The sequence below is a fragment of the Puntigrus tetrazona genome, chromosome 18 (genome assembly GCF_018831695.1).
Source record: "Puntigrus tetrazona isolate hp1 chromosome 18, ASM1883169v1, whole genome shotgun sequence".
NCBI lineage: Eukaryota > Metazoa > Chordata > Actinopteri > Cypriniformes > Cyprinidae > Puntigrus > Puntigrus tetrazona.
Window position 1 is genome coordinate 4,199,594 of NC_056716.1, and position 15,474 is coordinate 4,215,067.

At 37.1% G+C, this 15,474-nt stretch overlaps 1 protein-coding gene across 2 annotated transcripts; it reads left to right on the forward strand.

Annotated features, from left to right (window-relative positions):
- The first annotated feature begins 787 nt into the window (after nt 1–787).
- On the forward strand, nt 788–14,404 carry asz1 (ankyrin repeat, SAM and basic leucine zipper domain containing 1). Of its 2 annotated transcripts, none has more exons than XM_043264070.1 (13): nt 788–951; nt 1,069–1,168; nt 1,257–1,379; nt 3,159–3,273; nt 7,621–7,732; nt 7,854–7,988; nt 8,096–8,217; nt 8,570–8,642; nt 8,923–8,979; nt 9,147–9,259; nt 10,959–11,064; nt 11,798–11,911; nt 13,374–14,404. In XM_043264070.1, exons 3-13 carry the CDS (start codon nt 1,301–1,303, stop codon nt 13,527–13,529), a joined length of 1,182 nt encoding a protein of 393 aa, XP_043120005.1. In that variant the 5' UTR covers nt 788–951; nt 1,069–1,168; nt 1,257–1,300; the 3' UTR covers nt 13,530–14,404. The 2 variants fall into 2 exon arrangements, with proteins under 2 accessions (XP_043120005.1, XP_043120006.1); XM_043264071.1 differs by having other exon boundaries at nt 788–939; nt 1,056–1,168.
- Nucleotides 14,405–15,474: the final 1,070 nt, after the last annotated feature.

Consider the following 15,474-nt stretch of genomic DNA (forward strand, 5'->3'; position numbering starts at 1 on the left):
CCAACATCAGTATGTGACCTCACAAATGCGCTTCTGGAAGAATGGTCAAAAATTCCCTTAAACACACTTCTAAACCTTGTGGACAGCCTTCCGAGAAAACTTGAAGCTGTTATAGCTACAAAAGGTGGACCGACTTCATATTGAACTCTATAGATTAGGAATGGGAAGTCACTTAAGCTCATATGCGAGTCAAGGAAGATGAGCAATATAGTGTAGATGCAAGTCACCATCTATGTAAATGGAAAAGACAAGTCCAAAAATGTGTATAATAGCTAGATCTGGCAACACCCAGGCAGCGTGTGCGCCTTCACGCACTGCTAAACAAACCAACTATAGACTCATTCACTCCGCAGCATCTCACAGCAATCGTTTTCATACCACTGATGCATAAACATTCTTGAAAACTTTTTACATAATTACACACGCACTCATATGAGAAGTGTTGAACAGCAAATTAGTCATTCAGAGAACACATTTTATTTCTAAACATGAAAAATGTACCTCATAGTAACCTCATAGCTTTCTACAGTCATAGTTATATTCTATGTACGGTTTTAATTATGTTTTTATCTGACAATTAGATTAGAGGAGAATATGCAGTATGGATTTAGCGTTAAACTTTATTTTTCTAATAATCAGTATCTTTATATATGAGAAGCAGAAACAGATTTTTATAGTAAAAACAAAATAACGATTAACGATCGCGAGTAAGTTTCTCCATTGGTCGTTTGATTAACATACACGCGTGGGCGCGACTTCCGCATACGTAATTACGTCGGCCGTCAATGAGAAGTTGCTACTGAGATAATCAATTGAACGTGAAATATCCTAATCCACCGTAGTCATGTTAAACGAAATGTGTTATGCCTTTCCTGCTGGCGATGAAAGCGATGGGAGTAACGACGAGTGGGACATTGGGTATTCTGATAATAATAAAAACCGCGCGCTGAGGTAAAAAAAAAAAAAAAAAAAAGGTTCTTTACCGCGTCCAACACTCCGTGAGTCATATTTTATTTAAACGAGTGATTCGAATGATTAAAAAAGCAAACTTTTCCATCTTGCTGGCAGTCTTCCGAAACACATGTAAATGGAGAAGATAAAGTATCCACCTTGAAAAGGGCCATTACCGCGGGGAATGTCGACCTGGTGCGCGAACTCTTAGACAGCGGTAAGTTCTTGTATTCAATAGCTTTTATTTGGCCGACACAAGTCATAAACTGATAGAAAAAAAAATCTATATCATCGTTATCTTCCAGGTCTGAACGTGGAGACACGGCTCGGCTTCGGCTGGACTCCTCTCATGTGCGCTGTCCATGTGGCCCACTTTGAGCTCGCTGAACTTCTGCTGGATCACGGCGCAAGTGCAAACTTCAGCAGAGGTAAATGGAGACAAAAGTGCCAAAAAACACTAATAATTCTATGATTTGTGTATCAGAGCTTCATATCAAAAGATGAAATTGGGTATTAAGATATTTCCACAGGTATTGTAACCTATATTTTTGGATTCAAATGAGTAGGCCTATTTAGTAATTATATCCTCCTTAGAAACTTAGCATTAGCAAACTGGCCTGTCCTAATGTCCACGTGACATAATTTGCAATGTTTTCAAGTGTTGTAAAGCTTTTGCAGTGCTTTATTTACACATTTCAATGCTTTGTACTTCAAACTTCCAAATGTCTGTTCGGGATTATGCAATAGAAAAAGCAATTCAATTGTGAAGCCGTAATTTATCTGTGAATTAATTAAAGGAGTTGCAGACGTCTTACAAAATATACATACTAGTCTCTGCAACAGTAAAATGTGCAGCACATTTTCTATTTATTTTTACCATCAAATTTGATGTAATATCGAATTAAATAAAAAGGCTTTCTCAGTCTTGTGATTTTTGTGGCACATGAGCTCCCGAGCACGATGAATGATAGGATACGCTTAATCTTATTCTCAAACTGCTCTGAAGCGATGTTAGTAATAGTGTGGATTTGGTACGTGGTAAGGGCACCGAACGCTGATTTGGGACAGTATTGCACATCTATTTCATATCACATGCGCATGACCAAGAATGCAAATGTGGGTTTTTGGAGACGGGACGTTTTTCTGTTATTGGATACTTTTGCTTACAGAATCAAAGAGAAAGTATTTAAGGACCCTTAAGAATTTAAGGTAAGAGCAGGTGCTGTCAATCTGATGGCCTTCCTGTGACTCTTGTGGGTTTTTATTGGAGAGGATGGGGTTTTGAATCCGCCACAGGGAAGGAACCCAATGATATAAAATCAAAAAAGCATGGCTAGACTTAATCCTTCAGGGGGAATAGTTTGGTTTTCATTAATACGGTCAACATTGAAGTAGGTTACATTCTTTTGATTTCAACCCACGTGCTAGAGAGGATGGAAACCAATTAGAGTCTGCCTTAGTGTCCTTCATCTGCCATTACTTAATGTTTGTGACGCACATGCCGAGCTATTGTAACGTGTAATTAATCTGCTGGTGTGTTTTTGGTTTACACATTGGCTCTCTTAATTTTTGTATTTTTTTTTTTTTGTCAAAATTGAATGCATCTGTTGGTCACGGTGAAATGTCGGCACATGAGCGGACTTGAAGTGATGCAGACACTTCCACTACATTCACTGAGAAGAGTTCCAGAGGGGGTCTCGAGCAACTGAAGCTGCGGGCTTAGACAGGAAATAATTAAATCTGAACGCAGCTGCCACTTCCTTGTCTGTGTTCCGCACAAAAGGGGAAGAATGTAGAAGTGATTGATAATGGTGGTATACAGAGCGTGGTGCTGGCGTCATTGCGTTGGCCCAACACTAGAGCTTTATTTATTTTCCTGCTCCACCGCAGACGCAACTAAACTGTGTCTGCATCCTACTCCCAAGCAGACCTGCTCCTGCAGTCTAAACGCAGCTATCATCACAACACACAAAACCTTAACATAGACGTGCCCCCTTTCTGCATCAACACAACAACACTGAGACAGCTCCCGGTCGGATACGTGACTGAAGTACTAGCAGTGTCCAACAACATTAGGCCATATGAGACTCGCGTGAAGTATGTACAAACGTGTATCCTGTGGTTTGAGCAGAACGTTTTGTTCGCTAATTTTTATTTATGAAGTTGTATATCTGTGTTTTTTTTTTTCCCTGACTTCCTTTACGTAGACCACTATACAGTTCTGATGGCTGCTTGCACAGCGGCGTCTGCCACAGAAGAGACGATCTCCAGGTGTGTTGCTCTGCTGCTCAGTCGCAACGCTGACCCCAATGTCTGCAACAGGTAAAGTCACTTTGCAAGAAATTAATCTTTGACACTGCAGTCTCGGGGTCACCCTGGACCCCCCCTATTTTAAAGATTTAATAAAAGATGAATCATTGTCTGGCCATAAAGGGGCGTGTATATTAGCACAATTTGTGTTTTGCTTTTGACATCTGATTGGTAGATAATTTATTCATTGGTATTTCTAAAAAAGTCAATGTTGACTCACAGGTTGTTTACTTCAGTGCTTGTCAGTTTCATGGATTGATGTGCCGGAGTGCCGCTCACTGATATTAGCACCCTTGGTTAATATGATCAAAGAAGGTGAAAATGAATCTGCATTGTTAATCCTTTTGATCTTTTATTTTTTTAAAAATCACACAAATCTAACCTTGCAATGGATAATAAGAATTTAAAATGGGCGGAAATATCATTATGAATTTTTTTTTGTGTCATACTCATTGGGCACAGTTATTGGAACCCCTAGAAAGTCTTAGTAAAATATCTTTCCATCTTTCCAAAATATGTTTCCATTCAGATTTGCAATTTTGAGTTGTTTGTGCGCGTTACAAGAAAAAGTCTCCTAGCTCATCCAACTCCAGCATATTCAGTTATCAGACATAACTGGAACTTTAAATGGCACTGGCTTCAAATGGCATATGGTCAGATGAAGAAAAAAAAATTCAGTCAAGATAGGTTTGGTGAAAACAGGGATAAAAAAAAATGTCTCATGTGTACAATGAAATATACTTCTGTAATTTTTTTTTTTTTTATGTTGTTGGCCTAAATTTCTGCTGGAGGTCCTGGATATGTTGTTTAGACGCATGGAGTCATAGATTCTTTCAAATACCTACAGATAAAGAAATCAACAAGTGATTGTTAGTCATGTTTGGATCTTCAAACTGTACAATTATCCAAACACAAATGGCCATTCCAGTTCTCTGACCTGAACCCTATAGAAAACGAGTGAGGAGAACTGAAGATAAGCAGCACCACCATGGAGCCGGAAATCTGAATGGTCTGGAATGATTGCTGGATGAAGGAATGTTCTGTAACCTCATCAGACATTATAGTAGAAAATCCATGTTAAACTGGCAAATGGAGGTTTCAAAGAGTACCGTATAAAAGGGTGCCTTTAATTGTAGCCAATGTGTTTTTGAGAAAAACTTTTTTTTTTTCATAAGAATTCATAAGCTGCCTTTGACCATATTTCTCAAGGGTGCTGATATCAGTGAGCGGCACTGTATATATAATGTGTGTGTTGTTTTACTAACTCTAAAATTATCAGGTAGAAAATGATTGAAAATATTTTAAAATCCCTTTTCCTTAATGTTATCAATATCCTGTAAATCATGAATGACTGAAAAAGTCATGGGGATTAATATTTGTTGTGGACAATGTGGGGCCTGTAGTGTACAGTTTAGCTCGATCATGGACTTGGGTGTGCACTTGTTCAGCAAATAAAGTAACTTACACACGCATTTCATCCAATAATGCTATCATTAGTTCAACAAAGCTCTTGTAAGGAAATAGTTTAATGATTTGCTTTGCATAGGGGAGAGAGTGAGCATGCAGTGTAATTGTTAAATATACAGTCAGCAGCAAAGAAAGAGTCAGTATATTACACATATAGTAAACACAAATGTTGTTCACTTGATGCTGTTGTGTTGACGCAAGTGCACCAGGATTTGATAGAATCAAGTAAATGTGATACCTGACTAACACTACATGGGAACAATCAGACTTGAACCGCAACAATCGTGCCTAGTGCATAAAACCAGTTATCCATTTTTATAAGACCTCCCTCTAAACCTTCTTCACATCTGCACCCATCCAGGTCTTAAGACTGGATAGTCACAAGCACTGTCTAGCCCTGTTGATTGAGAGTATATGGAAAAAAATTCTCCCAGCAGCTACAAAACATTAGCACTGGCCAGACAGTGTTTCAAACAGCTCTGTTTGGGAAGTGATGTGTACTCTATAGTGTATTGACTGAGGCATTTTTCAGGGCAGCCTCCAGCTGCTTATCATCTGCCACCCAAACTGCTCACATGATCTGGAGCGTCAACAAGCATGTTGTTCACTTGGCTGGTGAGAAAGTGATTGTGTCCCATCCAGACAAAATATTTAAAGATCGGTAACAAGGAACAGGGAGATGCTGGCAAGTAATGGGCCCGTCAAACCATCCTCTTCCTCTGCCCTCTCGGTGCTTATAACGTGCAACAGCTGCATTTCCCTAAATCTTTTATGTTAACAAATACAGTATGCTTAGACTAAGCCAGACATCATTTGGGAAGAAGGTCTGTATCAGATTAGTTGAGATTCATTATTTGAAAATTGCTGAGTCACAAATTTTACATTTGGTTTCCATTCTCTTTCACATGTGAAATCACAGGCCTATAATAAACGTTGAAATGCCTCATTATGATTATATAATTTAGGCAATTGTGTAATTATGAATGAATAGTACTGCACAATTAAATGAAACGAATAGGACTGTGCAATTAATCAAAATAAAGCTGAAATCTCATATTTCTTTGCATTTATCAAATCAAAGATTGCTATTGACATTACATAATCTGTTGCACATAGTGTAGCTCAGCCATTATGTTAATTAACATGCAGTTATGTATTTTACAGCATTTCACTAGTATTCTACCAAAATAAAAGCTCAAGGATTTGGAACAATAGGAGGACCAGTAAATTTTATTTTATTTTATATATATGTATATATATATATTATACTTATACTGTATGTGTGTGTAACTGATAAGAATATACAGTATATTATTTACTTTATGTGACTATTAACCAACATCAGGGAAGTGGGAACATGCACGTGTGTTGTTAAATTATTGAAAAATGAAACTTTACTCATTTGAGTGTCACAGAAGAAAGCCATTTTGCAAGACATTGATATGTTATGAACTGTAGATATTTTGACATAATTTTTAAGGCTTTGACTGTAGTGAGAACTCAATCCAGACGTCACCGGGCCCAGTGACCTTACAGAAAGCATGTTTTGCTGAGCATGCAAGTCTTCTGCAACTGCCTCTTCCGTTCTTTCATGTAGTTTATTTGATGATGTGCCCAGTCAGGCTTTTGAGCAGCCACGCTGACAAGCATATGTTTTTGCAAATGATTCTGATTTTAGTTTAGTTATTGTCACATTTATATGAGAAGCGTTTATAGTGGTTTCTTACTGCTCCCATTGATGTAAATGCTTGAAAGTTATGACTTTACGCATAGGATAAATCCTGTTTACAGCCATTATGATCTTGTTTTATTGATTCAGTAAGCTTTCTCATTGCTCTCTTGGTTTTGGTTAGAAGGACAGCCTGGGAAAATGTATTTAAGACTGCACACATTTGTCACAAATACAGTCACTGAAGGGGAAATGCGTAGATAGCGAGGAGATAATGTCAAGATGAAGAATGATGGCGCCCTTGCTCACCTGTGCCTGATGTTGTGGAGTTAAGTTCACCTCCGTCACATTCTCTGGGAAATGCCACCTAGGTTGATTAATAGCCTCAGGATTTTCCCATAGATTTAAAGTGTGATGTTTGACGCTGTGATCTGTAGATAAAACTGTATATTTACAACACAAGAGGCAAGCTCTGAATGCAGATGACTAGAAGGTTCCTCTTTTGTGTGTTTTTTTTACAGGTAATAGATTGCCCTAAGTAAGGTGTAAATGTTTTTGTCTCTGTTTACTTTGGTGCAGTAGTACTCTTTATGGTGATTTGATTATGCTGAATGGAGTTTCATGTTATTTACAAACATTGCCATCATGAACCTTCAATGGTGGTCCGTACTCACTTGGTGAGATGTGTTGGCTTGGCGATACAGTTTTTGATTATCATACAAAATTATTTTTAAAAATGCAATTCGACATACTGTACTATATATACAGTTTTCTTTTTTTGTAATGAACCAAGATACATGGTTAAACTTGACTGCAAGTTATGCATTTCTCATGACTAATCTCTTAACTAAAACCATAAAACATGTTAACTCTATAAATACTGCCTTGACATTATTGCTTTTATTTAGTTTAAATTGTGCTAAAACACTTTTTATATACAGATAGTTTTCTTCTTTTTTTTTTATACGGAGAACACTGTTTTGTGTTTTAAGATGGTGGCTATATCAAAAAAAACACCAATGATTCAAATCACCAGGCTTAAATTATCACTTACACTTTGGCTTAGTTTGCTTCTAGCAATTCCAGCTCAGTTTACTGCAATAAATTGCTCGTGCTAAATATAAATGTGGTAGAGAACATTACCGCTTGTATGTGTGATTTATTGCCGTTAGCATGATCACAGTAACATCTGGCTGTATTTTTTTTTGTGTGCCCTTGCTCAGGAGCAGTATGACGTGTTTGATGCTGGCAGCCAGAGATGGCTATTGTCAGGTGATTAATTTGCTGGTTTCACATGGAGCGGAGCTGAACTTTCAGAATGACAATGGGCTCACGGTAAGATCCTCAATAAAGTATGTTGTTAATAGGCATGTTATCATGTTAATTGTCCATTTGTGTCTATTAAATATTATCATGATTATTGTGCGTGTGCTTTTATGCCGTTCTGATGGAGCAGGCCCTCGTAGTAGCAGTGCAGTATGGACGTCAAGCAGCTGTGCTGAAGCTGCTTCAACTAGGAGCAGATAAGTTCATCAAAACCAAAATGGGGAAGACAGCAGTTGACATGGCCAAAGTGTTGAATTACCCTGAGGTAGATCTTCACTGTCAGAAATCATAGAAATGTTTGCTTTAGACTTTAGACTAATGTTGGTTTTGACAGGGAAAAAATGAAAACCATTGTGCTCATGCTCTTTTCAGATCTCCAGGATCCTTGATACTACAGATCTCTCGACTGTAAATGGCAATGCACCGTCCAAAGCTGAGGCGCTGTGTAAATTTCTCAATCAAAACTCTGATACTTACTCTGCCTGCAAAGAGAGGTGAGCCTCCGTGTCTGTGACTTGGCTTGTAACACCCTCTAGTGGTGATTTAAAGGACATTTTATAGTGTTTACAGAAGATTTATATTTCAAATAAGTGCTTCTCATTTGAACTTTGTTTATCAGAAAATCAATGTTTTCAACCGTGATTAGAAGAAATGTTTATTGAGCACCAAGTCAGCATTTTAGAATTTCTGAAGGATCATATGATCCTAGTGATATATGTAATTAAATATACACAGTATACACGCATATAGAGGGTTAGCAGAAGAGCATAAGTCATATGCTGGTCCTCACTGTAAAGTATATTTAATTTGTTTTATGAACATTCATTCTTTTGTTTAATGTTACAGTCCCTCCAAGCTGAGTGATATTGAACTTCTGCTGCATGGTCTGAATCTGGATCATCTCTCGAACATCATGGTGGTGAGCCAGTCGATTTATTTTACCAACACGCTAAAATAAATGTTTATTGTTATGCACTTACAATAGAAGTCTATGTGGCCATTATTTTAGTCATTTTAAGCCTATATTTTTGTTAAAATGTTTATTAGCTGATCTCTGAAATTGTTTATTTTGTCCATTTTGGTATAGTTTTTTAGATGAATTAACTTAATTATTGTGCCGGTTGTGTGTTTTACTTATTATATGAATTGTAATGTTGATTTTCTGAGGTAATAATACTCCTACTCATGTCAACTGACAGGAAAATGATATCAGTTGGAGTGACCTGTTGATAATGGAGAAGAGAGACTTGGAAAAGGTATTTTAATAGATGAGAATATTACAAATCACAAAACAAACTACAAATATAATCAATTGGATACTTTTCAGATACACGTATACTTGTTTTAGATGTGCATCTAAAATGGTGCATATATCTCTCCCATATAATGTCGGTTTAAAATAAACCAGCTCTCTTTCTTTTAGATTGGTGTAACTAATCCTGAGGATCAAAAGATGATTCTCAGCACCATGGAGCAGATGCACCTTGATAAAGTAGATCTGGACACCCTGACGCCTCTTAATAACATAGACAGCGGGTAAAGCTCATTTAGCCTCAAGCTAATCTAAAATTTATTGTATGTTTATTATGTATCCACATCAAACCCAAACCATGTTTCCCATGCTGGTAACAGTCTGTAGTGCAGCTAGAACTCATAGCAGGACAACAGTGTCTTGACAAGGCTTCCATGTAAGCCTGTCTTAATGGTTTAAGCTCTAGTAATGATTTGTAAGGTGAGAAATGAACTAGTGTTGTTTCTGCATGCTCCGGTTTCTGACAGATGATGGCGAGTAGGCGGCGTGGTGGCCATGTTTGACTTTAAAGTCTATGCTTAATGAATCGAATCAATCTGTAATTTCTTTATTCCATGTCAGGGAGGTACAGGGAGGGCAGACGGACACACAGTAAATTGTGCAGTTAAATCCTCTTCTGATAGCTGCTCCATAAACACACATTAAAGGGATATAGAGTTACAGTGAAATTCATTGCCACGGTTGATTTCCTGTGTAATGAGATGTATGTAAACATAAGCAGTCCGTACGTTGTTTCCGGACGATCATTTTTTTGCCCTAAAAATAAGCTACAATGTTAACCTGTTGTTTTTTTTTTTAACAAATTGATGGATGTGCTCACGGTGCCTGTTGGGACGGTGGCATTAACCCAGCACTTAGTCGTCCACAAGAGCCCATCACTCATTCAGTCATAGAAAAACTAACAAAGTGACGATCAGAGCCCATCTCTACGTCCTGAAGGAGATAGTAACTCCACAGTGTCTGACAGTGTTTACTACAGGCTCTGACAGAGTGTTAGGAGAAGAAAACGGCTGCTTGGGGAAATGCTCTGTTAAGATAACACTATCAACATGGTGTGGTATGTGTGAGCCATTACAGGAGTTTGAAATTGTAAGTGATGGCAGAAGTGCGCCAAGAATGCCGTCACCAAATTAAGTGATACCATTGGTCATTTAAGAAACGTTTGCTTCGGTTTTCTTTGTCACAAACATCGAAAGCTGAAGGAAATGTTTAATTGAGCAATGATTTTATTTGTTTGATATCATAGATTCTTACATGTTGTTCATCAAGATAATCTTCACAAACAACTTTTTCTCAAATTTGAAGCCTAAATACAATTAGCAGAAGTAAAACATGCTAATCGCTATAAACTACATAATATAAATAAACTAAATATTCCATATTAATCACTATCCAGACAAACACGCTAAATATAACAAACAGTTTTTAGACAGAACGGTATCTCCTTAGCTTTGTTTTTTTGCTGCATAAAACTTAAATGAAACAGCAGATGGGCTGAATGAGAGCAAGATCATTTTTATTTTATACAGATGCACACCGCTTGTGTAAACTAAACAGTTTGAGCATGTAAACTGGTACACCGCTGGATTTCAATGTCGCTATCACTAAACATCTGACATCTGACGAGTATGAAAGCTTTCGCAAAAGCACACTGCAAATTACTGTTGTATTGTATGCAACAGAATAAAAAGTAAAACTGTCTTAAGCTTGTGTTATTTCAGGCATTTAACCAAAAACCCATCAGGGAGATGGGAAGTGCTAAAATTCTAACTCCTTTCCGGGTTTTGGCCTATAAAAATTTGTCATCCCCGCAGCACTCTACTTTGAAAAGTCTAAGCATAAAGGAAGTGGAAAGTTTATTTAACTACTTCATACGTTCATGAACAAAGAGTGTCATTTGTGAAATGTTGTCTTTTTCCTCAGGAGTGAAGATTTCCTCAACTTTCTGATCAGCCTGAAACAGCAGTGCTGTTACTTGACAGAAACTTTACAGGATGTCATCAGCAGATTCCCACGTAGCCCTGCTGAGGTCTGTTGCGTTCTTTAAGTATTTTAGAAGTATTCCTGTCTGTTTCTTTTGTCTTGTATAGCCAGGATTTTGATTTGTGGCAGTCTGGTCTGCGTAGCTTTATTCTGATCAACCATCCTCTTAGAAAGAAAGAGAATGTCTCACTGATTATGAAAAGCAACCAACAAGTTATTTGTTTTTTTTTTATGTGCTGTCTAGGAGAGAAACTGAAGTGGAAAATGGAATAATTTAAATAATGATGCATTAGCCAAATGGTTGTACACACAATATAAAAATAGGATGGAAATGTATAGCCATTTTCAGTCAAAGTACACAAAAAAAGAGTTTTTGTTTGTTTGTTCCATAGTGAGAAAACTTCAACTTTGAAGGACATTGAGAAATGGTTCGTTTTTAATTTAAAGCAAATAATGCACAAAAAGCTGTGATTAGTCTGGACTGTCCCATTAAATATTTGTTTGAATTTTTACAAACAATAAATATGCAAACTTTCAAAATGATTTAATCTAAGCCATATGATTCCCTTAGTTTAGGGGTGTGTGATCTCTGATAGTTACCTTTAAGTCTTTGAAATGATCTCTGACCACAGCCTTGAATAAACTGGAACAAATGAGTTCAATTGTGTTTCGAGCCCTCACGTCATTTTCAGTGCTTTCAGCTGAAGTGGCAGTAGGCAGACAGAGCTATTGTATCTCACGTTTCGTGCCTGCTTGTTTGTGATGCCTTTGTTTGACAGGTTGTTCTCACATGCGATCCCAAGAAAGATGCTCAAGCCCTTTGCACCGATCTTGTAACTCAGACAGGAGACCTCCAGAAAGAGATTCTCTGTCTTAAGACCCTGCTCAGCAAGGTCAGTCATGTCCACATTCCTTCATGTCCTCATCTTTCTTCTCTGACGCTTCTATTTACAATAGTTTTGTCTAGTAAAAATACTGTGAGAGCGACAGGGGCAGCCGTTTCATCCCTCTTAGATGTTCCTGTAGTCTCTTTCAGGATGATGAAGGATAATCATTTGTGGACAAAGAAATTGAGGATGTTATCCGCTAACACATTCCAGGGAATTCCTACAACTATGCAATGTGAAATTAGTTTAGTAAGACATGTTTGTATCTCCTGTCGTTCTCAAAGCATTTAACATCTGATTGCGGCAGCCCATTGAGACAGAATCTTAATAGAATGCTTTCTTACATGTTTTTTTTTTTTTTTGTTGTTGTTATAAATATTACATGTGAAATGCTGGGAAAAGTTTCTCCCATGGAATATAAAAGCAAATGAACTGACCCTCAGTGTAGACAAGCATGTTTTTTTCATTTAAAACATTTTTTTGAGAAATTCATCATTACATTACTTGATTACCAGTGAGTCCTCTGCAGTGCATGGGCGCCACCAGAGCGAGATTTCAAACAGCTTATAAAAATATCACAATGATTCACATGTAATAAGAGTCCATCAATTCATGTATTGTGAAGCTAAAAGCTGTGAGCTTAGAAGTAACAAATTCATAAAGATGTTTTAACTTAAACCGTAGTGTCTGGATAAAGAGCTAGTTCACCCCAAAATGAAAATTCTAACTTTACTGACCATCATGTCATTTCAGAGATGACCTTTGTTCATCTTTGGAACACAAGTGAAGATATTTGATGAAATCTGAACCTCTATAGACAGCAACACAACTAAAATGTTCCCAGCTTCAGAAAAGAGGCTCCACTTCAGTTTTGCAATGCTACTTTTTTTTATTTACACGCACATTACTTTAATGTATTTGATGTAATCAGCGGGTGAGATAGCTCTCCGATTTTATCAATAATATAGACTTATGGGGTGGGAGTGACGAAAATTAATATTATTAAATGTTAATTTTGGGGTGAACTTACCCTTTAAATTCAGTAATGCTGCTTTCTCCAGTGGAAAGGTTTGTCTCTCCTGGATCAGAAGAGATGTATGCAAAGATCAAGTGTAGTTTACAAGCAAAAACAACTCCAAACAAATATGTGGGTGGGTTTTGGGGGCAACAGGGGGTGGACTGGAGAAAGCATTTTTTGGATTATGGATTTGTATTTTGGTCAGAAGTGACTGTTTGAAGAGCAAGTGGTGTAATCCAAATCTTTTCTGATGATGAACAGTCTTGAATGGCCTGAGGATGAGGATATTTTCAGCAGTTTTTGGATGAACTATTTCTTTTAGGTTTGACTTCACTGGACCAAGTGCTCTGTCAAATCGCAAAAGCAAATAGAATATGGTGCTAATATACAACGATGGTGTGCTCATTAAAAATAATAATCATTCTATTTGAACCCTTAATTTTACCTTAGACGGATCTCACAGAATACAACTTTCAGCTTCAACCAGTCTCTACTGGCCAGAGGCGAACATCCCGTAAGAGGTTTTCTGCTGTGCTTGGACTCGGAGTGCTTGGAGCAGGGCTTCTCTTTATGCTGTCACAGTCAAAAAAACTGCACTATTTTTGAGGTCATGTATTGCAGCGACGTGTGTATTTTAAGTTGTTACCTTAGTAATTTATTAATAATTGTACGTTCTAGATTTAGGTTAAGAATATGTTTTGATTTCCCTTTTCGTGGTGCTATTCTAAAGTGTTATTCTTTTGGTTTTTCTGGCAATACGCTTCATAAATGTTTTCCCAAATCACAATGTTATCCTTCTCCACTCTTTGCTTTGTAATCACTGTTGTCAAGTTCTATTACAGTGGCATCTGCCGGTCAGAGCTGGGCGGCTAGCAGTTTTTGTTTTGGAAATTGTTTTAATTTTGCTAAAAAAAGACAAGTCATTGCTAGTCGCTGTCTGTGGTGCTGAAATGTCATTTCCGGGTGCAGGACCCCCTTACAACTAAATTCATGATAAAAAGCTGGTTGCTTGATCAGTCATGTTCAGTTTAATTGAACAATTGCTTGATACGTGTTCATTTTTGGCTCTGAGGGGATAATAAAATGTAATATGGCATGTGGAAAGCCCTGTTCTGAAAATGTTACATAAGATTATTTATTTAGATGCATTTATTATGTGCAATCAAAAGTTAGGCCAAGTACAATACATTTAAAACAACCACTTTAATGGATATTTTCTGCTATTTGACTCTGTAGAAAGATGAGAGACTTGAATATGTCCTCCAAGGTGCTGAAGCAATGTCAAATATGTTTTTCGATATGTTCAAATATTTTTCACAATATTGGAATTAATTGTGTGAAAGGGAATGTCAAACAGTTTCTAAAACTTAAAGTAGCGATCAAATGTAGATTTATCTGTGCTTTTTGACCAGTTTTCCAAAGCTGTTCTATGTAGCCAATTCGTATATTTCTGTGACATTTATGAAAATGTAAATGATTACAGCAGAGTGCTCCCATTAACTAGAAAAAACTTTATCTATAGAAAACACTTCTCTTAACATTTCTACAAGACAGAAATTAATTACATATGGGTATTTATGTAAGTACAATGTAAAAACATGTACGTACACAATAACTGCATTGTACCAAATGATTAATTTAAATGTAAGTACAGAGTTACGTATAGTGTAAAGTGAGACCTTATTATATGATAGCCAAAGTACATTTATTCAACCGACTGTGACGCCATAACATTTTATACAAATTATTTATACAATCATACCCCCCTCTGATCTTCCTGTAATCAGTGTGCAACTTATTCAATGACTTTCAAGCATGCTCTCCTGAAAATGTAACAACTGGTTATAATGGGAATTACACTGGTTTTCATTGAAACTGTGATGGACACTGTGGGTCTCTACTGGTAAAAGGTCATCATGTAATGGTGACTTGTTAAAACCAATAAATCCTAATGGAATATGTCCTCAAACACACTACAGAAAACCATTTAATGGTTAAAAGTTAATGGTTTGCGATGGTATTTGAAATAGTACAATTAGAATGTTATAGTTGTGTGTGTTTTTCAGCGGGGTCATCTAAACCACACCAGCCAATCTCTCTTTATTTCTTTAAAGAACTATTATTTCAAAGAAAGGATACGGAATGGTCTTTCCTTATTGACTAGAAAAGTATGAAATTAGGCCAATTTAAATTCCTCCGTATTACCGATGACAAGTCTTCTCCACGCTCTCGCGACCGCGCCTTTTCCACGGAGATCACGAGCAAAATCCGGTTTTCCTAATATCCTAATCTTGGTTCCCATCGGTAGAAAGGACCTCACAATACAAGGGAGGCGGACGTATTAATACTTTCACATAAACTGGTGATCAAAGATAGAGGAAATCCTCAGCGACAATTGAACAGTTCGTGAAAAGTTCAAAAGAATGTGATAATCCAATCTCAGTGCACATCATCAAGAGCAGAATATGTTTGTCGAGAAGACCTATATCTGCCAAATACAGTTCGTTAAACCAGATTTTCGAAGAAAAGACCATTTCGACAAACGTTGCAT

What these genes read in the sequence shown, in the direction of transcription:
- asz1 (XM_043264071.1), top strand. Translation starts at nt 845, where the DNA reads ATGTTAAACGAAATGTGTTATGCCTTTCCTGCTGGCGATGAAAGCGAT. An exon ending in TATTCTGATAATAATAAAAA is followed by an intron (nt 940 to 1,055) that starts CCGCGCGCTGAG and finishes GCAAACTTTTCC; the next exon opens with ATCTTGCTGGCAGTCTTCCG. An exon ending in AAGTGCAAACTTCAGCAGAG is followed by an intron (nt 1,380 to 3,158) that starts GTAAATGGAGAC and finishes TCCTTTACGTAG; the next exon opens with ACCACTATACAGTTCTGATG.